The sequence below is a fragment of the Meriones unguiculatus genome, chromosome 1, assembly GCF_030254825.1.
Source record: "Meriones unguiculatus strain TT.TT164.6M chromosome 1, Bangor_MerUng_6.1, whole genome shotgun sequence".
Taxonomy (NCBI): domain Eukaryota; kingdom Metazoa; phylum Chordata; class Mammalia; order Rodentia; family Muridae; genus Meriones; species Meriones unguiculatus.
The window spans coordinates 148,878,252-148,900,447 of NC_083349.1; the positions used below are offsets into that span (position 1 = coordinate 148,878,252).

At 45.2% G+C, this 22,196-nt stretch overlaps 1 protein-coding gene across 5 annotated transcripts; it reads right to left on the reverse strand.

Annotated features, from left to right (window-relative positions):
* Nucleotides 1-573: 573 nt before the first annotated feature.
* On the reverse strand, nucleotides 574-17,087 carry Birc3 (baculoviral IAP repeat containing 3). Of its 5 annotated transcripts, none has more exons than XM_060369179.1 (9): nucleotides 16,893-17,087; nucleotides 10,540-11,357; nucleotides 10,333-10,432; nucleotides 8,188-8,266; nucleotides 7,254-7,305; nucleotides 4,305-4,544; nucleotides 2,250-2,501; nucleotides 1,462-1,503; nucleotides 574-1,328 (listed from the first exon to the last, which is right to left on the reverse strand). In XM_060369179.1, the coding sequence occupies exons 2-9, from the start codon at nucleotides 11,351-11,353 to the stop codon at nucleotides 1,135-1,137; spliced, it is 1,773 nt and encodes a 590-aa protein (XP_060225162.1). In that variant the 5' UTR covers nucleotides 11,354-11,357; nucleotides 16,893-17,087; the 3' UTR covers nucleotides 574-1,134. The 5 variants fall into 5 exon arrangements, with proteins under 5 accessions (XP_060225162.1, XP_021501535.1, XP_060225155.1 ...); XM_021645860.2 differs by lacking the exon at nucleotides 16,893-17,087 and adding an exon at nucleotides 16,672-16,821 and having other exon boundaries at nucleotides 10,540-13,120; XM_060369172.1 differs by lacking the exon at nucleotides 16,893-17,087 and adding an exon at nucleotides 16,672-16,806 and having other exon boundaries at nucleotides 10,540-11,484.
* Nucleotides 17,088-22,196: the final 5,109 nt, after the last annotated feature.

The window sequence follows — 22,196 nt, forward strand, 5'->3', positions numbered from 1 at the left end:
TCACAGGCAAATCTGATGAGGGCCACTCTCCCATCGAGACTCCATCATCCTAGGCGTATCAACTTGACAACTGAAGCTGTAACAGCTAGCCTGTGAGCACATACTTCCTTTGATTAGCTCCCAAATCCCTGAACTTAAGGGTGGCCCTCAGGTAAGAGCTTTGCCTGCTTTGTCATTTCTCTCCTTGAGCAGACTGTCATCAAGTTCCCTTCTACATGTCTTTAAAGATCACTCCCTTCCCCCATCCATGAGAAACTCATATACGACTAAGGAAATATCATTATAAGAAATAACACTGGCAAACACCAGATTAATACACCTGCTCATTCTGTATGCATTTCCAGTCAAGGAAGCATCGAACCAGTCCCTGGGGATTAAATGTCATGCTGCAACACCTGACTTTTGATGGGGCTGCTGGGGATTCGAACTCAGATCCTCCTGCTTTTTTGTCAAGCACTTTACTGATTGCACCTATTTTTAAGAATTCTTTAAAAGATATGGTAGGAATCTGGGTGAACTATCCTGCCTAGCATCATAAAAAAAAACAAACAAATAAATAAATAAGAACAAGAGTATTTGTGCTGCTTTATTAATTTTTCCTCAAAATTCTTTATTAAAATTCCATATTCCTAAAATGTCATTTAATAAATAACAGAAATTTCTATGCATAAAACACTTGGAAAATCTGTGTTCCCAGTTCTTAAGGCAACTCGAAAATATTTCAAATTTTGAATCATAAATGCCAACATCACAAATCTTCTCTAAGAATTGCAGTAGTGCAGGCAATCCCTGCTTTCCAGGAGTAAGAACAAAAATGTATCTGCTGTCATCTGAATATATGAGCACATATGCTTTAAACGCAGGTAGTACATAAATACGTTTACAGAAAACAGCTTTCTGAGTTGGAAATAAATAGCACTTTTAAGGAAACCAATTAAAATTATTATGTAGTTAATCCATTTGTTCTGTGTTTAGACAAAGGCTTTTCTTTTGCCCCTTCTTTTTTATTTTTACATTTCTTTCTTTGTTTCCTTTGAGGCAGTGTCTCATGCAGTCCAGGCTGAGGATGACTTGGAACTTCTGCTCCTCCGGCCTCCCCCTCCCACGCCAGGCTAGCAGCCGTGGACCATCAGTTCAGGAGAGAAACGTGCGCACTGTGCCCTTGATGGTACCTCTGCAGATGGGGCACTTTCTTAGGGAGGGGGCACAGTCTTTGCATACGACCAGGTGGCCACAGGGGATGAAGACAATGGACACCTCTCTGTCCATACACACTTTGCAAGTTCTTTCTTCCTGTAGTTTCCGCAACTGTTCTTCCATTGGTAGAGCTACGAAGAGGGGGGCATTTTTTTTATTTTAAACACAGGGTCTCTCTGTGGAGCCCAGGCTGACCTCAAACCTTGACGCCCCCACCTTTAAATTCCAAGTGTTGCCCCACACGGCATCACATGTTGCTATTACCTGCAATGTCATCTGTGGGAAGACTCCTAGTGTCCTGTTGCGCTGGGCGAGAAAAGGGCAAAGCATTACTGTGGAACCAAGGCTGGTATTCACTCTAAAAAGTTCTCCTGCCAAGCGTTAACATTTGTTAATTGATACATAGAATAATGTAAACAAGCTGAACTCACAGTCCTCCTGCCTTACCTTCCTGAATGCTGGGATTACAGGTGGATAGTACCATGTCCAGCAGCAAATTTATGTATTTACTTATGACAGAGAGAGAGAGAGAGAGAGTGAGAGAGAGAGAGAGAGAGAGCACTCAGGAGTGTGTTCACATGCCCGGAAAGCCACAGTGTACATGATAAGGCCAGAGGACAACTTTCAGGAGTCTGGTTCTGCTGATCAAACTCAGATCATCTGATTGTGTGGAGCTTACAGGGCAAGCACTTTTTTCTGCTCAGCCATCTCACCATGCCCCCCAACCCCCACACAACAGACTTTAAATACTTTACACTTCAAGGGGGAAGGCTGGAGAGATGACTCAGCAGTTAAGAGCAATGACAGCTCTTCCAGATGACCCAGGTTCAAATCCCAGCACCCATATGGCAGCTCACAACTATCCATAACTCCATGATCTGATATCCTCACATAAACATACATGCAGGAAAATCACCAAAACACATAAAATTATATATACATATATGTGTCTGTGTGTTAGACTGAGTTATTTTCAACAGTCCGCAATTACTAATAAAACCCTATTTTCAACTGACCTAGAAAGTTCCCCCAAATAATTTCCTAGCAATTACCAAATAAATCTTTGTATAACACAGGGTCCCTTTCCTGAAGGGAGTTTCTGAATGAGGTCGCTGCAGTGTTTCCTTTCGCTAAAACAGTATCAATCAGCGTTCTCGCTTGCAAGGTCTGTGGCTTCTGCTTAACAGCATTGCACTCCTGTTCAGTGATGGCCCCGGCGCTTAGGAGACAATCCAGGATTGGTGTCACACACGTCAAGTGTTGTAAGAGCATCATCTTGTTCTTCCGGATTAATTTTAGGTCCTCTTTATGAAGAGAGAAACATGTTCAAACTCTGACCACAACTTCTACATAATGCATGAACGAAATCATATATGCTTGTTTATCTAAAGATCTCATGTATCTCTTGGCCTCCAATTCAGCATGACATTAAACTTCTGATTTTTCTGCTGCTACCCCCTGACTGCCAGCTTTCCAGACAGACAGCACCATGCCCGGTTTATGCAGCGCTAGGGGTCAAACCCCAGGCTTTGTGCATGCTGGGCAGGCACCATGCCAAAACCAACTGAGCGATGTCCATAGCCCAATACTTATCTCTTAGTATTCTATTTTCTACTATAAAGCTATATCTATAAAATGATGAATATTAATATGAGCAGTCTGAACAATTATTTTATACATAAGTTATTATATGTATATATATAGAGAGAGAATCACATTATAGGGCACATATATGGGACCACAACAGTCATGCACTTTTGTCTCAGCTAGAGTGAGGAGAGCAACCAAAAGCAGAAGAGAGCGACACTTGCCCAGAGGAAGGTGGCTTCGGGCACAGAACATGGAACAGGGTTAGCTAATAAAGCTAGCACAATGGACAGCTTGCCCCGGGGGACAGGAAACAGAATCTGAGAACTCCATAAACTGGGAAGCTGCTCGGGAAGATAGTCTCGCGTGGGCAGGTAGGGACTTAAACATGAATGTGTGCATTAAGGCAAGTGGGTGGTCCATGCCTATCATCACAGCACTTGGGAGATGGAGGAAGATCAGGATTCAACTACAAAGCAAGTTTAAGGCCAACCTGAGCTACCTGAGACATTGAGTCAAGGAGGGAGGGGAGGCGGGGGGGGGGGATGATTCAGCGTGAAGAGGTCAGGCAAGCACTCACATGTGTGCACTCACACACATGTACACACATGCATGTAACATACGCACCATGTGCACATACACCTCTTTAAAAATTTTGAACCAATTTTATAGTATTAGTATGTTGAAATCAAGCTCCTTACTGCAAAATTTGTGCTTTAAGAGAAAAAAATAAAGGCTTATTAGTTGAAATGATCTGTGTGCATACACATAAAACAAAATCATGCATATAGTGATTGTTTTGGACTTGTAAAGGTTACAAGAACCAGTTTGTTTGTTTTTTTAATTCCCATGAGTAATTATATGCAAAGCCAACCACTCAGCCTAAAAACATAAATTAAAAAAAAAAAAAAGGGAGAGAAGATTGCAGAACTGGAGAGGTAGGTCAGTAGCTGAGAGCGCTGACTGCTCTTTCAGAGGACCTGGGTTCAATACCCAGCACCCACATGGTAACTGAACACTGTCTGTAGCCCTAGTTCCAGGGGATCCAGTGACCTCTTCTGGACTCCACAGGCACTGCACAGGCACAGACAGGCAAGGTGCTTATACACATAAAATACAAATAAATCTAAAAAACTTGTTAAAGTCGGCTCATCATCCACATTTTTTAAAATTACTGAGTAATTCTGGTATATTTTTAATAGTGTGTGTGTGTGTGTGTGTGTGTGTGTGCACTACAGCACGCATGTAGAGGACAGGAAAACCTGCATGAGTGAAGTCAGTTCTCCCTTCCATCAAATGGGTTGTAGGGATCAGCTATGGCAGTCAGGTTCAGCAGGAAATCCCCTTACCTGCTGGCCATCTCCCTAGCCCTCCACAATGCACTTCATTGTGAAGAATTGTTTTCAGAATCTGAATTTAGAATATGAAACATAAGACAGAGCAGGCTGGCTGGGCATCTTTTTAGAATTTGCATAGGGTGACAGCACGTCTCTCCAGAGAAGGACCTTGTAACCCTGTACCTGACTCCTTTTCCTCGGCGGCCTGCTCCTTCTGCTCTTCCCTTAGCTCATCTTCTGCATCAAGCAAGCCTATCACGAGGTCGCTGATGGTCTTGTAGTTCTCACCAGTGGCCAGGATTTGATGCTGAACTGTCTGTCTCACCAGGCTTCTGCTGAAACCCATTTCCAAAGCTGCTTTAACCACAGGCGTGTTCATCATGACTGAATCTTCCGAACTTTCACCAGTTCCAAAATGCACGACTATATGGAAAGCGGGGTTTAACAGACATTAGCAGTGCCCGTACACATTTCTGTTGTGGCTGTCGTTTTGAGAATCCTTCTAGGCCAGCCAGGCTAGCCTCAAGCTTATTGTATAGCCCAGGCTGATCTCAAATTCATGGTAATTCTCCTGCCTCAGCTAGACACCCAAGTGCTAGGCATAAGCCAGCATGCCCGGCTTCATCTACCTTTTAAATAGAAAGGTCCTGCAATATCAAAACCATAAAATCTGAAAAGATGCATAGGCACTGCAGTGTATGCACTTCACTAACTTTAAAACGACATAAAAGAATGTGGAGGACTATCGCCTTCAGATAGCAGCCTGTGACCACTCAAGAGAGAAGACCGAGAATGTCAGGGATCACCTCCACCAGAATAGGCTCCAGTCTCCACACTGAATAAACTAACGGGTTTTCTCTATCAAATACATATCCACATATTTGTTTTCTGTTAGTATTTATCAATTATATACGATGTTTTATTGGGCTATGTTCACATACACATATCACATACTTTGAGATCTCTGGTTCTTTCCATTCCCTGTTTTAATTTATGGCTGAACAATTTTCTGTTTGTTTGTTTGTTTGTTTGTTTGTTTTCCTGTCTTCTTTTCTGAAGAATAAAGTCTAAGCATACAAGCATGGGTACTGCCTCAACTTCCCAAATGCCGAGGTTAGAGAGGTGCAGGACCCATCAGTGAGCACCTTGGCTCAACCCATAACTTCACTATTGTGTTTTCACAGTTTTAAAAGAAGCCGATGCAACCCGCACCCACTCACCCCAGGGTCCTAGAATACTGCCTTTCCAAGGAACCACAACTCAGTGGGCTTTTTTTTTTGCATTTCAAAATGCAAACCTTAACCTGAACACCATTCCCTTTGGGTGACATCTCAAATCCAGCTGAGGCTTAAACATTCTGCTACCTGACACATGGCCTCATTCCCTGCTAGCTCCATGCCATAAGTAGCCTCAGGCACTTGCCCCTTGCATTCTGCCCCAGAACTCACAAACTGATAGCTCTTAGGCAGATTCTGCCCTCAGTGCTGACTGACATCAGCCAGCCTCACACAATTACCTGCCTACAGCTTACTCTTCTGGCCAGACAAAATTTTGTCCTGTTCAAAATTTCGAATGTTTCTGTGCCATGTTGCTAAAGCCTCTGATGTTCTCTTCATCTGGAATATGCTTTTCCCTGTCAATTAACTGATTCCTATTTTCTTGGACTCTCTGCCAAGAAAAGTGTTTCCTCCAGACAGCCTTTTCTTGCATTTTTCAGTTTGTCTTGTTTTGTTTCTGTTTGTTTTTGGTAAGGGTGTGTGTGCCATGCAGGACAACTTATGGAGTCAGCTCTCTTCTTCCACCACATGAGTCCAAGGACTAGAACGCTGGCCGTCAGCTCCTTTAGCCATGGAGCCACCGCCAGCCCTGTTTTATTCTTTTAAGACACAGTCTCACTAGGTTGGCCCGGAACTCACTGTACATCCCAAAGCTAGCTGTGACTGTATGGCCTTAGCCCTCCAAGCACTGAGGTTGCAGGCCCGCTGCACACAGAGGCTGCTACACCTGATTTCCAGAAAGGCTTCTCTACTCACTGGACTTAGTTACTTGTCTCTACACTTTCTCCTTCAGATCCTGTTCTCTTATCTGAGCATTCATCTGTGTCCCTAAAATCATTAGAGAACAGGGGTCATGCTTATCATATTTTCTATTCTTTCCTTGGAACAGTATTAACAATAAAACACACAATAAAACTGTGTTGCATTGGGGCTGGAGAGATGGCTCTAGTGGTTATGAGCACTGACTGCTCTTCGAGAAGACCCAGGTTCAATTTCCAGCACTCGATGGCAGCTCACACCTGTCTGTAACTCCAGATCCAGGGGACCCAACACTTCACAAAGACATACTTGAAGGCAAAACACCAATGCACATAAAAGTAAACAAAGTATTAAAATGAATTGCATTGAGTCAAAGCACCTCTTTCTTGAAATGTTTGCTCCATCCACCAGGGTTCAAGTAAGGGGAAAGTCACATTGACAATCTGAGCCTCGGGGTCCCAGTGAAAGGGTGGAAACACTATGTCTCACCCTCTCTAGAAAGAGGAAGAGGATGCCAACAACTGAAGGCACAGTATATTTGTTCCCACATTGGCACCAACATGGTGAGGCTAGATGTATGTAGTTTATTTAAAGTGCAGATGCCCAGAGCTGCGGGTGGAGCTCAGGAAAAGAGGTTATGACTGGCATGCCTAACGTCCTAGGTTCAATCCCCAGGACCATCAAAAACAAATGCCAGAAACAGCTGTACATAGAAAACTCGAGACACACAGGAACACACATTGATGCACGCTGTGAGGTCTGAAGCACGAACTACACATGTGCACTGTTGTTTACACGTTCCCCAAGCAACTCTGATGCACACTGAAGCTTAACAGACAGCGACAGGGCGTGTTAATGACAAACCACGTGATTAATTATAAACTACACATCCACAGGAGTGTGCATTTCCTATCATGACCTTTCAATCTTTTTTGTTTATTTTTAGGACAGGTCTCAATAGTTCAATGTGACCTTGGACACAGGATCCTTCCACGTCCACTTCACAAATGCTGGCTTATAACCCCACCCGGCTTCACCTTCATTCTCAGTATAGAATGGTTCACTTTAATGCAGGAATTATGATCATTATACATACTTGCTGCTTCTGATTTTTCATCTTCTGGGGGGGTGTCTGACGTAGATAATAGCTACAGAAAAAAAAATACACATGTTCAAATATAAGCCACGTCACACCTCTGCACTGAAAATTATCAAAAGACACGCTTTATTTAACCTACTACAAACGGACTTTGTCATCAACAAGCCTTTTTCAGTCAGAAGCAATATTTCATTTACACCCCCCACCCCAGCGATTTGAATACAGAGGTTCTAAACTAACAGCTTCCATGGGCAGTGTGCCCTGGTGAGCAAGTCTGTCCTCCCTGGAGGGACAAGCTCATTTCCTGGGACAGACTCCCCAGTCAGTGCCTCTGGCCACAGCAAACAAGCTGTTCAACCTCAGGCTAGGCAGTAACGAGCAAATAACTTAACAAATGCTTTCTCAAATTATTTAAGAAAAGTTTACACAGTAAAACAGTTTGCCTCAAATGTAATTTACTATTTAATTTCCTAATTTCGTCAGAGTTGAATTTATTGCTAGTTGATTAGACAACAGCTTAAACAGAAATATAAGAAATACTACCTTTACAGATCTGTTTTTCTCAAAAGAGAAGTACCTCGCACAATAATGCTGAGGCTCGTCAGGAAAAAAAGGGCAGTGTTTTAAAACAGCCTTCACCTTTTCACTAAAATACTACTGTTACTTATTCTTACAAATAATTAAAAAAAATTTTTTTTTTGAGACAGAGTTTCTCTGCTTAGCCTTGGCTACCCTGGACTCACTTTGTAGACCAGGCTGGCCTGGAAAACACAAAGATCTGTCTGCCTCTGCCTCCCTGAGTGCTGGGATCACAGGCATGTGTCACCGTGCCCGGCTAATTTTTAGAAATAATTTATTAAATAAACATTTAAAAATAAACAAATAAATTTCTGTTGGGGATAATATTTTTTTTAAAGGAGGCCTTTCCCACCTGTTCAAGTAGATGAGGGAAATTGGCTTGAACTTGACTGACAAATTCTTGTCCTTTGATTTCCAGCAAGTACTCACACCTAAAACACAGACAAGGAAGCATTGGGAGTTATTTAACAAATCAACATTATTCATTAGCAGCTTTATAATGTACAGTTAGTTAATTTTATATGATTAAAATTTAATTTAAATTTAATGTTAACATAAAAAAGTGAAATGAAACTTAGTAACAAAGCCATATATAGGTGTTCACCTCACGTGAGGTCTGCTTAAAGACCCGGGTGGCAGAATGCTGACAGTCAGATTCTTAACTTTAGAAGAATAAGCCGCAGCCACCTTTTGAAGTTTTTTAAGATTCTTTTTTTTTTTTTTTTTTTTGTCTATGTGTATTTTTGTGTCTGTGTGTGGGTTTGTGTGCATGGGTTTGTGCGTGTGAGTGTAGTGCCGAGGAGGCCAGAAGGATGTGGTCCTCCAGCAATGGAGATAGCAGTTGATGTAAACTGCTTAATATGCATGCTGTTACCCAAGTGGAGTAACCACTGAGCCATCTCTCTAGCCTGTGAGTGTGAAGTTTTGAAAGTGCTGTTTGAGGCCAGCATGAGTTTCACTGACCACTAGTCATATAATCTGACTGTTTTACAAAATTAGTTTTACTATTTTCTATTTTGTAGTTTTATCACAAGGATATACTGTGCCTCTGCTAATTTTGAAAACCCTGAGAAGTTTATGGTACACTGGGCAGAGTTCACCTGACCGTCATCAGTAGGCTGGTAAAAGTATTTCTCATGAGGTTGAACACACACATAATAGCCACACTATTCCCTTGGACTGCAGCGAAGGCGGGTCTGTGTAGGGAGGATTAGCCACTGCGCTGTGACAGCTGAGACACTGAGGGACGGCCAGGAGGAGCCCCCCAGAGCTAGCTACTCAGAGCTCCTCACTGCCCTGTAACCTCCTAAAGTTCCAAAAATACCCTTACGTGAACATGGAAACATAAAGTCATGATGACTTTATGGGCTGAAAACACACAAAGATGGACTTGAGGGAAGTATGGGGACACCCAATACAACTCCTACACTGATAGGTTTGCTGACCCCTAGACAGGATAGCTCCATTGCTAAATTTAAGTACAGCGTGAACCACAGCAGCATTGACGCAGGCACACTTTCTTGTGTATTCACAAAACTACTGCAGTGGAGGCTGGCAAGATGGCTCAGCTGGTAAAAGTGCTTGCCGCCAAGCCTGAAGACCCGCGTTCAAATCCCACAGGGTAGGAGGAGAGAAGCAGCCCTCAAAATGTGTCCTCTGACCTCCACACCACACACACATAAAACAAATAAATAAATGTTAAAAAAAAAATTTTAACTAGAATGATAGAATGCACTTAAAAAAAAGAAAAAGATGCCTGTAGAGATGTCTCAGCAGTTAAGAGCACTGGCTGCTCTTCCAGAGGTCCAGAGTTCAATTCCCAGCAACCATATGGTAGCTTACAACCATCTCTACTGGGATCTGGTGCTCTCTTCTGGCGTGCAGCTGTACATCCAGATAGAGCACTCATATACATTAAATAAATAAATAAATAGATAAATAAATAAATAAATAAATAAATGTTTTTAAAAAAATTTGTGTGGCCATTGATGGTGACATATGCCTTTAGTTCCAGCACTCAGGAGGCAGAGTCAGTTGGATATTTGAGTTCGAGGCCAACATGGTCTACAGAGTGAGTTCCAGGACAGTCAGGGTTGCATGGAGAAGCCTTTTCTAGAAAAACAAAACAAACAAAAAAATACTATATGACTATCCTTTATGATCTTCCAATGTTTAAAATCTGAAGTAATGGAGCTGGAGAGATGACTCACCAATCAAGAGCACTGGCTGCTCTTCCAGAGAAGACAGGTTTGATTCCCAGCTCCCACCTGTTGGCTCAGAATGATCTAGAACTCTAGTCACAGAGGATCCAGTGCCCTCTCCTGGCCTCTGTAGGCACTGTACACGTGGTACATAGACATGCATGCAAGCAAACCACTCATACACAAAACAATCAAATCAAAGGTCTGCAGACCTTCAGAGGCAACATTGCTACAAAGGAAGATAACGTATCTCATGAAAACCAGAGAAGATGCAAGGAGAATTTCAAAGCAGTTACCTTGGAAACCACTTGGCATGCTCCACCCAGGGGTCATCTCCAGATTCCCAGCACCTCAGCCCACCATCACAGCAAAAGCACTTGACATCATCACTGTGTCCTAAAATTCATTGTGAACCAAAGCTTGTAAATACATCAAATTTGCCTATTCACACGTATAATATAACCCATGATGGATCTCTAAGATTCTCTGATTAAGTTGCTTACCTGTGTAATAAAAGCCGGCACTGGCAAGCTGCTGAGGTGGAACTAGCGCACTAGAAGGCCAGTTACAGAATGTTCTAATGCGTGCTGGGTGTGTCTGCATGCTCAGGTTAGAGACAGTGTATCTTGAAGCAGATTTACCCAGAACTTTTAAGAATGGACAGTTGGGGAAATGTCTCCGGTGCTCTGACATAGCATCATCCTTCGGTTCCCAGTTGCTGAGTTTCCCGCCACAGGCAAAGCAGGCCACTCTGTCTCCAGGCCCTATGTAGTAGAAGCCAGCTCTGGCCAGCTCTGCAGGTGACAGAAAGGACAATGGCCATGTTCGATAGGTGAGTAATCTGTTCTTCTCTGTATTCATTTCAAAGTGGCAGGGACTTGCCCTCAAAGCAGGACAATCTTGATTTGCTCTGAAGTTCACAGGGTCTGAGGGAAAGCTTGAGTAAGAGCCACTGAAATAGCCAGTGTTCTCCAGACTTGCAAAGAATGAAGGCACGGTGCTTGTCGCTGCAGAGGGGAGGGGAGGCTGCTGGCTGGCTTCCAGACTGCTGGCTGGATTCAGAGTCTGCACAAAGCTGCAGCTGGGATACAACTGTCTGTGCTTTGCAACAGGACTGTCCCCTTGTTTCCAGTTGTCCAGCATCAGACCACAGCAGAAGCACTTGACCTTGTCATTCACACCCATGTAGTAAAAGCCAGCACGAGCCAGGCTCCTTTCCGAGACAGGAACTCCGGCGGGGAAAGTGGAGTATGTGGACAGGCGGTACAGCTCACATGAGAAGTCGTACTTCAACTCAAAGGAGTCAGCGCTCTTCATCAGCCTGGTCAGGAAGACACTGTCTTGAACCACGTTCATGATGAACCGATGGGGAGGGAAGGGACCAGCCTTTCACTGGGGAGGCAGTTTTGTGCATGGCTTTTGGTCAGTTTTACTACTAGGCTGAACACCTAAAATAAGAACAAACTCATTTTTTTTCTTTTATATATTTTGGGTTTTAGTAGGATGAAATTCTAAACCCTACCCTGAAACATTTTAAGGCATAATTATACACAACCATACCTTTGTATAATCTTCATGTATACAGTAAAAACTAGATTCTGACAGTCAATGTATGATTAAAGTTAACCCCATTCGGAAGCGTAGTACTTGGGTCCCTCTGTGCCAGGCATCTTGATGGGCAGATCTGATTCTCTTTGCTGCTGGAATGCACTAGCAGCATTCACCCAAACTGTGCTAAAAACTATGTGTTTCATGTAGAATGAGAACATGATTTAAAATAATAAACCTCTTCAAAACTTGTTTAGTTTTTGTTTTCTTTCAAAGAACCAAGATCGAGTTATTAATTGATCTTCTACTCAAAACACCTTTTCTGCTCATCTGGGTAGCAGCAGGAACTGAGCCCAGGGCCTTGGGCACAAAAAGGCTGTGCCTTAGCCCTCTGTGATCTGGAACGACTTCAACTTTTTGGGGGAGGATAAGGGGTTGAGACAGCATTTCTCTGTGTAGCCTTAACTATCCTAGAATTTGGTCTGTTGACCAGGCTGGCCTCAAACACAGAGATTCACCTGCCTCTGCCTCCTGAGTGCTGGGTTTAAAGGCATGCACACCACTGCTGGCTTAAGCTTCAAACTTTTAGTTTTGGTCAGAAATTATCTCAGAGAGTGTTCCTTGAGCCCATGAAGTCCATTGCCATCTGAACAGCAAAGACCTTCAAAATTGAGAATTTCTCACACAAAACTTATTAGCCATTAGCAAAACAGTTCTATGTCAAGGAACAGGGGTTTGCTGCCACTGGCTGGCGTGGCTTTCTGCAGTGCACAGATATGGCAGGTTCCCTACCAAAGACACCAATTCATCATCTCCAGGAGGCAGGAGAAACATCACAGTCGACAGCAAGAGTCTCCCTCAGGAGAAATCCTTGTACCTGACCTCACTACCCCTCACAGGATTATGAGAACTTGGGTCATTTTATGACATTTTTCACTCTGAATAAACTGGCTCATTTATCAAAATAATGTAGCCACAGCCATTTTAATCTTTGCAGTCTATTTAAAAGAACTACAGGGCAGACCTTTAAAATACCAGTGGCCTCGTGGGTGGACAGTTTCTCGACTCTCATTGTCTGTCCTACTTCCTCTAAATTTGCTGTGCCTACCAGAACATTTTGTTCCTGTTTGTTCTCGGTCACTGCTGAAGTTTTGCAACATGTCAACGACCTGATAAGCATACTTCTGTAATCTTTCAGAAGGGTGACTACAGGCACTCTCATTCTGGCTCTTTCTAAACACAGGCACTTTTTTGAAACTTCTTGCCAGGCAACTTTCAGAGGGCTGCTTCAACACTGTGCCCCAGCCCCAGAGCAGCTCTCCTTCCCAGGAGTCAAAGGCACACCCCAGTCAGGATAACCACATGCTCGGAACGAGGACTTTTAGACATTGGTCTGTCCATGCACAAAACTACCTCCCGAGATCAGACTAAGTCCCTTTTGAGGTTTTAGGCCTCCATTTTGAGATGTTTTGGTTTACAGAAGAAACGGAGGAAAAAAAGCTACAAATAGTAGAAGGGTTTGTGTCCTTTGTAAACCTGTTTAAAATAGAGAAATTAAAGTCAAATAACTCAAGGTTAGAACACAATGGTCTTTTTTTTTCTTTTCTCCCCCCACCATCCTCTCCCTCTTTTTGGAGACTGGGGTTTCCCTTTGTAATCAAGACAGGCTCAGGCTCATCATCTTCCTATCTCCATTTCCCAAATGCTGAGATCACAAGCAAGTGTCACCGGATCTTTTCCTTAATATGTTTTCTCCAAAATAGTGACTGGTATGTAGCAGGAAGCTACGCTAATCCGGGCTGGAGTTGGGGTTCAGTGGAAGGCACTTGGATAGCACACACAAGGCCCTGGCCTCAGTCCCCAGCACTGAGAGAGCAATACTGCTCTGGGTGCCATCAGCCAAGAAATCTCACATAGCACCCAGGAGTCACAAACCAAAGCTCATGGACAAATATATACATTTTTAAGACAAATTATATATATGTAACTATATATAGATTAGATACATATTATATGTAAATATTATAATGTATAGTATGTTTAAATTATATATTTATATTTGTCTTACAAAGCATAATGGCATAGTACTTCATTACGTGTTTACCTCTTTCCTGAGAAATTAATATATACTTTGCACCCAGTTTCCCAAAGTTAACATCTTATGTAACAGTAATACAATTACAAAACTAGGGAGAAATCCCCTTTTATGCCTGACTGTAAGACAAGCAGTGCTCTTAACCACTGGGCCATCTGTCCACCCTCAATTTTCTGAAATCTCTGCAGTGATTTCTCACGAATCCTAAAACTTTAGTTTGTTCTTCTCATATGCCTTTTTGGTTTCTGCTTTGCTTTGTTTTTTGAGACAGGCACTCATGCTCAGGCTGGCCTGGTAACTCAATGCATAGCCCAAGTTAGCCTCAAACTCACAGTATCATTATCAATGAGTTCTAAAGTTACAGGCGTGAGCCACCAACTCAGCCTTTGTTTTATTAGAATTACTAATGTATGTTGATTAAACAAATTAGTGGGTTTGACTGTGACAATTATACATATGCACAGATTGTGTTTTGACCCTTTCTTAGCCCTCTCCTATTCCCGTAGTTTTTTACTGAGTCCCTCTCTAGAGAAAGGCCCGCTTGTCTTTATTCCTCTGCCTTCTTTTGCTTAACATGATTTCCTATTCCGTCTGTTTCTTCAAATGATACTATTTAATTCTCTTCACAACTGAATAGTATTTCAGGGTTCACACACACACACACACACACACACACACATCTTTACCCATGTATCTGTTAACAGGCATCCAGTTTGTCCCCTTTTGAAGAGTGGTACAATAAACAAGAGTGTGGTGATCTAAATGAGAATGGCCCCCACAGGCTCCTATGTCTAAATGTCTAGCCTTGAGTTGGTGAACTGTTTGGGAAGCACTAGGAGGTATGCCCTTGTTGGAGGAGGTGTGTCACCTGAGGGTGGGGCTTAAAGCCACAGCAGGCCCAGACCACGCCTGTCTGCTGCCTGCTGCCATGTTTCCCAACATGATGATCATGGACTCACCCTCCAAAACTACAAGCAAGCCCCATTAAATGCTTTCCTTCACGAGTTGTCTTGGTCATGGTGTCTCCACACAGCAGCAGTACAGTGACTACGACAGCGGGTACTCAGATGTTTATGGTAACCTGTCTTACACCCCTCCACGTACAGCAGACTAAGAAGCAGAGCTGGGTAGTTCTCCTTTCAGTTTCTTGAGGGGCTGTTACCCTGATTTCCACAGAGTCTAGACTAGCTGACCATCCCTGCCCCAGAGGGCTTTTATTTTCTCCACATCCTGACCAGCATTTGTAGCAGCACCTCTATCCCTCACTGAAGAGACCCAAGTTCACATTCACTCGCTTGCTGTGCTCCTCAGTGTTGTGCAGCCCTCTGCCTACCCTTGTGCGCACAGCCTATTGGCCACCTCACAGAAACAAGTGCCCCGGCATGGACCTATTCTTTCCTACTGCTCTGAAAGACTCCTCTCCTCAACCCCTGCAGGACGCTAGTCCCACCACACAGTAACCATGCTGAAGTCTCTCTCCTTCCAAATGAAGACACCTCGAGAGCCATCCTTCTACTCCAGCCATTCCTGGGTCTGGCCCTCTCTCCACAGCCACGCCAACGGAACACTGGCCTATAAATCACATCTCCACACAACCACAGTTCGTCCATGTGCCAGCACCCTTCACTTTCCATATTCATAAAATCAAATCCACAGGAAACGCTGTCATCTGCCCCTGAGCCCACTTCCTCTTAGGCATGTCCTGCCCGACTGCCTTGTCCACGTCAGTGTCCAGTGGCTCCTTACAGATGAGCCTGAGCCCCACCCCTCTCCCGCCAGACTCTTCTCTGCTTTACTCTACCATTTCCAGTGGACCCAGGGCCTGTTGGGTGTCCCCGTCCTGTGGGACAGTCAGCTGGGCCACCTCTCTGACACTTCGGGTAAATGTGTCTTTCTCCCACCTTGGACTACATCAATTTCAGAATAGGAAGTATGATTTCATTTCTGTAGTAGCCACCGGTCCCAGAGCCTGATACAGTTGTGTGAGACATACAGCCTAGGGTGGCCTTCAAGTACTGACCCTTCAGCGTCCACCAACCAAGTGCTATGGCTACAGGCCTTCACTACTACTCCCTGAAGAATTTCTTAGCACAGCTGACTGAGTCCAGCATGTCCAAAGCACCTTCATTAACTAAGTTTCTGCCTGTGACTGCTAACTTGGCCTACTGGCTGCTTACTCCCAGGCTCTGGAGTCACACATCAAGAAAGTCCCTTTTTTACCAAGAGTGTGACGTTGGGTAAGAAACCAGCAAGCGGCCTGCACATCTGAAATCCCAGCACTCCGAAGGAGAAGTGAGTAGATTATCAATGTTCTGTTGAGTTCTGAGGCAGCCTGTCTACTTAAGTAGTTACAGGCCAGCCAGGGCTACTACTGTGAGACCCAGGAAAAGCACATCAGCCTCAGTTTCCTCAGTGCAGAACGGAGGTAAGAATGGCACCCGCTTCTTACAAGTGGTGATTAAACACAAACTATGCATGCTCAGTCTTTAGGGCGGGGCCTGGCATGCGGGAGACAGAAATGACTCCAGCGATTTACTGGCTAGATTAAGAGTACTCCTGAGAAACTGGAGGCAGTTACTCAGGCCTGTAATCACATCCCCACACTCAACGGGTTAAGGAAGGAGGATTTTCCGGAGTTCAAAACTAGAATGTTAGAGTGTGAGATGGTCTTCCAAAAAAGAACGAGCCCTAGTAATTTTTTTTCTCTCTCTCTGAGTTTAGCACTAAGAAAACAACCAATCCCACTGAGCTTCCCCCAGGCTCATCCTTAAACTCCCAGGTTCGCCCTGTGTCAAGTCTCCCAGATGCTTCCTCCAGCAGTCGAATTAAACCGCCTCACGCAGAGGGGGAAGCAGGGGAGGGAAGGAGGATGGGCAGCCAGGGTCGGTGGTGCGGACAGCCTGCGGGCAGGACCACTGAAGCCGCCGGCTGGGCAGTTCCCCGCTCGGCCACCGGGGACCCCCGTACCCGCTCCCCACGCGCGCGTACTCACCGCAGCCCGCCTGCCCTGGCTCCGCCGGCCAGCCTCGACCTCGGGACTCCGCGGGTGGCACCGGTCGCCGGGCCGCGGGGTGCGGCTGCGCGTCACCGGGCCTTTAACTGCGCGCCGGCTGGGCCGCCGCCCCCGCCCCGCCCTCCCGCCGCGCGGCCGCGGGGCTTTCCTCCCACCCGCGGGGAACTCCGGGGTGGAAACCACGCGCTCTTCCTGCTCACCCCGGAGGCAACCCCGGCCGGGGATTTCCGGGACCCTGCGGTGCGTGACTTCCTGGGCCCGGCTCGCCCCTGTGGCCTTGGCTCAGAGTTTCTACTTCGAGGTGGCCGGCTGGCAGGAAACCCTGAAAACCGGCGTTCAGCCCTGGGCCCTCCTGCCTCCAAGTCCCTCGCAGTGAAAAAGGCCACAACTTTCCAGCCTACAACTGCTAAAGTTTTAAAAGAGTAAGTTTGACGTTAGGGGACAAAAGCCTGGGTTACTTCTGTAAAAGGCTCCCCTCCCCGGCTTCGCTTTTTGTTTCAGTCAAGAAGGAAGGAGATGAAAGGAACATTTTTAGAAAATCATCCTTTTCAGTTCTTTTTTGCTGTTTTAAAAGATCAGATCTAGACCTGCAGGCAGCAGCAAATGCCTTCAATCCCAGCACTAGGAAGGCTTGGGCAGGTGGATCGCTGTGAGTTCCAGGCCAGCCTGGTCTACAGAGTGAGTTTCAGGCTAGCCAAGGCTACACAGAGAAAGCCTGTCTTGGAAAATAAACAAACAAATCCGAAAACAAAACAAACAACCCTTGACTCCAAGAGCCTAACTCTGTCTTCCTCCATCTTCATCCGGTTAGCATCAGCCTTAACTTTAATCTGAGGGGCTGGAACTTGCTCTCATCATGAGCTGAGCAGCGACTGTGTTTGGGTGGCTCTGGCAGCCCAGTTTCAATAGGAACTCTACCAGAAGCGCTAAGTTTGTGATCACATAGAGATTTCTGCCTGCTTTTGAGCCTCTTTTTGAGAACAGAGTCACACCCTGAGATGAGGGCAACAGTTTGCATAGTTGGCAGTTTTACTGCTGGCGTTTTGTTCTGTTTTGTTTCATTGAGGTGTGGTGCCATGCCTTTGACCCGGAACCTTACACGCTGGAGCAGAGGGCAGCTGTGAGCTCTAAGAGTTAACGCTCTGCCTCAAAGTAGATAATAATTAACCATGTTCTCAATGGATAAACCCTAACCTGCATATGGTCAGGGACACCATAGCTTTTATTCAATGCTTGAGTCTAGAGTCAGCAGGATACCTGAACGTCATAGGTGCTCAGTGTCCTGACTAATAAATTGGGCCAACCAATCCCCTGAGTTTTCTCCATTCTCAGCCTGCACTCAAATCTTTAGAAGTAGAGCCCTTCTAACCCTTTGCTACCCCAAGTATGTTTACTCACTAGATAACCATCTAAAGATATTACTAACATAATAACTCATTTTCAAATTATGTGTGTGGGTGTGTGTGCAGTTCTCACAGAGGTCAGGAGAGTCGGTAGATGGCCCGGAACTGAAGCCACAGAAAGGAGGTGATGTGAGTGCTGAGAACAGAACTCTGGACCTCTGTAGGAGCACACACTCTCTCTAGCGCTGAGCCATCTTCCCAAACCTATAGACTTTTCAAGCGGAAACTATTATGGGGATATTTGGAGAAATGTGGAAAAGTAGGCACAGAAGCATCGTTTCCTCTGCTCAGCCAGTTTCCTTCTCCCATGAGAACTCAAGCCAGATCAGAGGACACAGATCGCACCCGGACCCTGGCTTAGCACTCTGGACACACCCTCAGTATCTTGTTAAATGATCGAAATATTTCTCTCTCAAAGGCCATCATGATTTCTTCCTAAATGAGAATTGCACATCATAAAACACCATAAAAAATAAGCCAGGTGGTGGTGGCACATGCCTCTAATTACAGCACTCAACAGATAGAGGCAGGAGGATCTGAGTCTGGTCTACAGAGTGAGTTCCAGGACAGCAAGGACTACACAGAGAAACCCTGTCAAGAAACAGCCCTTCCCCCCACCACAAAAACCATAAAAACTTGAGTTCAACCTCAACCCTTCCCACTATAACTTCTTTTTTTTTGAGATAGGGTCTCTACATAGCTCTAGCTATCCTGGAATTCACTCTGTAGACTAGGCTAACCTTGGACTCATAGAGTTCTGCCTGCCTTTACTTTCCAAACGAGAAAATAAAATTCAGCTGGAGCCATCCATCCTGACTCCAAAGAAACTCAAAGTGCCAGCGAGCTCCAGGTTAGTGACAACTCCATGACATCCTATAAAAAGAACATAGCCAGGGTCAGGCACAGTGGCAGCGGCAGGTGGGTCTCTGAGATTCGAGGCCAGCCTACTCTACATAGCAGGCCCCAGGCCAGCCAGAGCTGTAGAGTGAGACCCTGACTCAAAAATAAATAGATAGATAAATAAGAGCAGATTTTAGGAAGTCCTCATGAAGATCCAACTGAGCAAAGAAACATTGTTTAATATTCTGCAATGAGAAAACTTGCCTCTAAAAAAATTGCAGCTTACTTTAAATTTATCCTGATGCTATTATAATTAAATAAACTTTATCTGGCATCAAAGTACACAGATTTTAAAATTTTTATATCACATGTATTTATTTATTTGTTCTGATGTGGATGTGTGTGCATGCCACAGCACACGTGTGTGGAAGCCAGAGGGCAGCTCCTGGGGCTTGGTTCTTTCCTTTCACTGTGGGTACCAGGGAACTGAACTGACATCATTTGGCTTGGTAGCTAGTGCCTTTACCCCCTGAACTCCTCCCTAGTGTAAGGCTCAGGGTCTTTAAGTACATCGTTCCGTAGAATTTTTAAAGTTTATTTCAGATAAGGTTTTACATAGCCTAGACTAGTCTTAAATCTCTGTTCCTTCTGCCCCACTCCTCAAGTTTTGGGACTGTAAGTACACACTGCCATGCCTGGCTTATGTGGTATTGGGGATGAAACCCAGGGATTTTTCACTTGCAAAGCAAGCACTCTACCTACTGAGCTACACTGCCATCCTACATCCATGGGTTATACTTATTTATTCATTCATTCACTCTTGAGAGAGAGTCTCACTCTGTAGCCAAGGTTGGCCTGGAATTCACTATGTAGCCAAGGCTGGCCTTAAATTTATGAAAATGTTTCTGCCTAAGCCTCCCATGTACTAGAATTACAGCACTGAGCCACAGTGCCTGGCCAGCTCTGTGGCTCTTATCAGATGAGCGTGCTCAGATAGCCAACAGCCAGATTAAGAACAGGACTTTTCTATGACCTCAAAATCCCTCTGTTGGCACTTTGCCCCTCCTCCACCCTCCCTTCATGTGCTCTACCGTCAGTATGACCCCCTACCATCCCACAAGCCACAGGTTTTTCCTCCTTTTTTCTTTCTTCTTTTTTGATTGCTTTAAGTAAATCTCTGGGTCTGAGAAAGGAATTGAATCCAAAGAGAAAAGGAGGCCGGGTCATAAAGAGGACACTCCCTGGGGAGCATTAAGGCAGCTAAGGACGGAGAACAGTGCAGCTGTAAGGGGCAAGGACAAACAGGCAGGAACTTCACTTCCAGTGTCCTCAAGGCCATGAAGGCCTAGAGAAGCTTCGGGACTTAGCAGGCAGCAACTAGCGGGAGGCAAGGAAACCCGCAATGTAGAAGACCAGGAGCACCAGGGAGAAATACAGCAGACAGCTCCTAGAGGGGCAAGGACGAGTTCCAGAAGTGTGTGGGCAGCCCCTAGCCAGAGGTAAGGCCGTTCTAGAAAGGAGCTGAGAGGAGCCACGAGGAGGCAGAGGGTAAGTGTCCTGGTAACAAGAATTTCAATCCAAGGGGGTTCCCAAGCAGAATGAGAGACTTGGCAGAGAGAAAGGTCCCAAATCACAGAGAGGAAATCCCTTTTTGACACGGTGGGGACCTGGCAGGGTAAGAGGAAGCTTCCCGACACACTCGTGTGGCCTTCATAGTGAAAGCAGACAGAGCATCTCCCTAGTGATGCTTAGCCAGCAGAAGGGGAGAGACAAGTGCTTAGAGCAGGTAGCCATTGCCTGCACGTGCTGGCCTCCACGAAAGGCACAGCAGGGAGATGGCCAAAAGGGCATAGCAGGGAGAGAGGACACTTAGCACATAGGTGAGGGGAAACATTGTTAGAGCAGGCAGAGAAGCTGGACTTTAGAATTTGGAGGCAAATATGTTGGGTGGTAGAAGCCTGTATAGGCAATGATCTGCAGCCAGGATGGCAAAATCGGCAGTTTGGTTCAGCTAGGAGAGGCTGAGCCCCTGGAAACGGGAGCCCATTTATGTTGCTCCTGGGTTTTGAGCATCAGATGAATGAAAAAAAAAAGAAAAGAAAAAAGAAAGGAAAAGACACGAGTGTTCCTAGGTATGGTGGAAGAGAAAGTTTAATGTGGATAAAAGAGAGCGTGTAGCCAGAGACATCTGGAAGAGTCCAGAGTGGACCTGAGCAGCCTGAGCTGGGCCAGGTGGGGAGAAGGGGAGGGGAGGGAAAGGAGAGAGGGCAACCAGGTGCAGCAGCCAGGAGGTCAAAGGCACAACTGGGCGGTTTATCTGATCTTGGGCTTCATAAGATCATCACTTCTGCTAATCAATAGTTTTCCGTTTCGGCAGTGTTGAAGTGTGCTCGTCATTTGTCTGCAATGATTAGCCTTTATCAGCAACTTGACTGGATTTGAACACCTTGTTAAGGGTGCTGGACTGAATAGAAAGAGAACAAAAGAGGAAGCCAGACATTTTTCTTGTTGTGACGAAATACTGTGATGAAAAGCAACATAAGGGAGGAAAGGGTTTACTTGGCTCACAATTCCAGGTCATGGTCCATCCATCATGGAGGGGAAATAAAGGCAGGAACTTAAGCAGCTTTTACATCATCCCCACAGTCAGGAAGGAGAAAGACAGGTGCACTCATGCCGATGCTTGCTCGGCCAGCTTTCTTTATTTTGTACTATTCAGCACCCCAAGCCTAGGAAATGGGACCTCCCATCACCCCATATGTCTTCTGACATCTGTGATGAAGACAACCCTCCCAACGGGCATGCCCAGACAGAGGCCAGCCTGTCCATTCACTTCGGGCTGGGCTTTCTATTGGAAATACATCTTAGCCATATAGGCCTAGGACAGTCCTAAGAGGCTCTAACTGCTGATTAGATGAATTCAACACTATGGCCCTCATTCCACCTTTGTGGATGAGACAAGAGGGGCACAGGCAATTTACCAGGCTTCTTTGCACCCACAGGACTATCAATTCGCAAGGGCAGGTGCAGCCTTCACCCTTTCTCAAGGGCAAGGAGTGAGACAAGAGAGGAACAGGAGTGCCAGAACCGCCCACTCTCACAGTCACGGGAAGCAGTGCCGGATCCGCAGGAGCGTGACCTGTGGGACCCTCAGAACACAGAGCAAGAGAAGCAGGAGAAGGCTGTTGAACAGCGCCTGCACATTTTCTCAAAACAAAACAAAACAAAAAAAACACTGACTACTCTAGGAAGCAGGAGGCC

What these genes read in the sequence shown, in the direction of transcription:
- Birc3 (XM_021645860.2), bottom strand. Translation starts at nt 11,392, where the DNA reads ATGAACGTGGTTCAAGACAGTGTCTTCCTGACCAGGCTGATGAAGAGC. An exon ending in TGAAAAATCAGAAGCAGCAA is followed by an intron (nt 4,545 to 7,253) that starts GTATGTATAATG and finishes CTTTCCATATAG; the next exon opens with TCGTGCATTTTGGAACTGGT. An exon ending in CGCCGAGGAAAAGGAGTCAG is followed by an intron (nt 2,502 to 4,304) that starts GTACAGGGTTAC and finishes CTCTTCATAAAG; the next exon opens with AGGACCTAAAATTAATCCGG.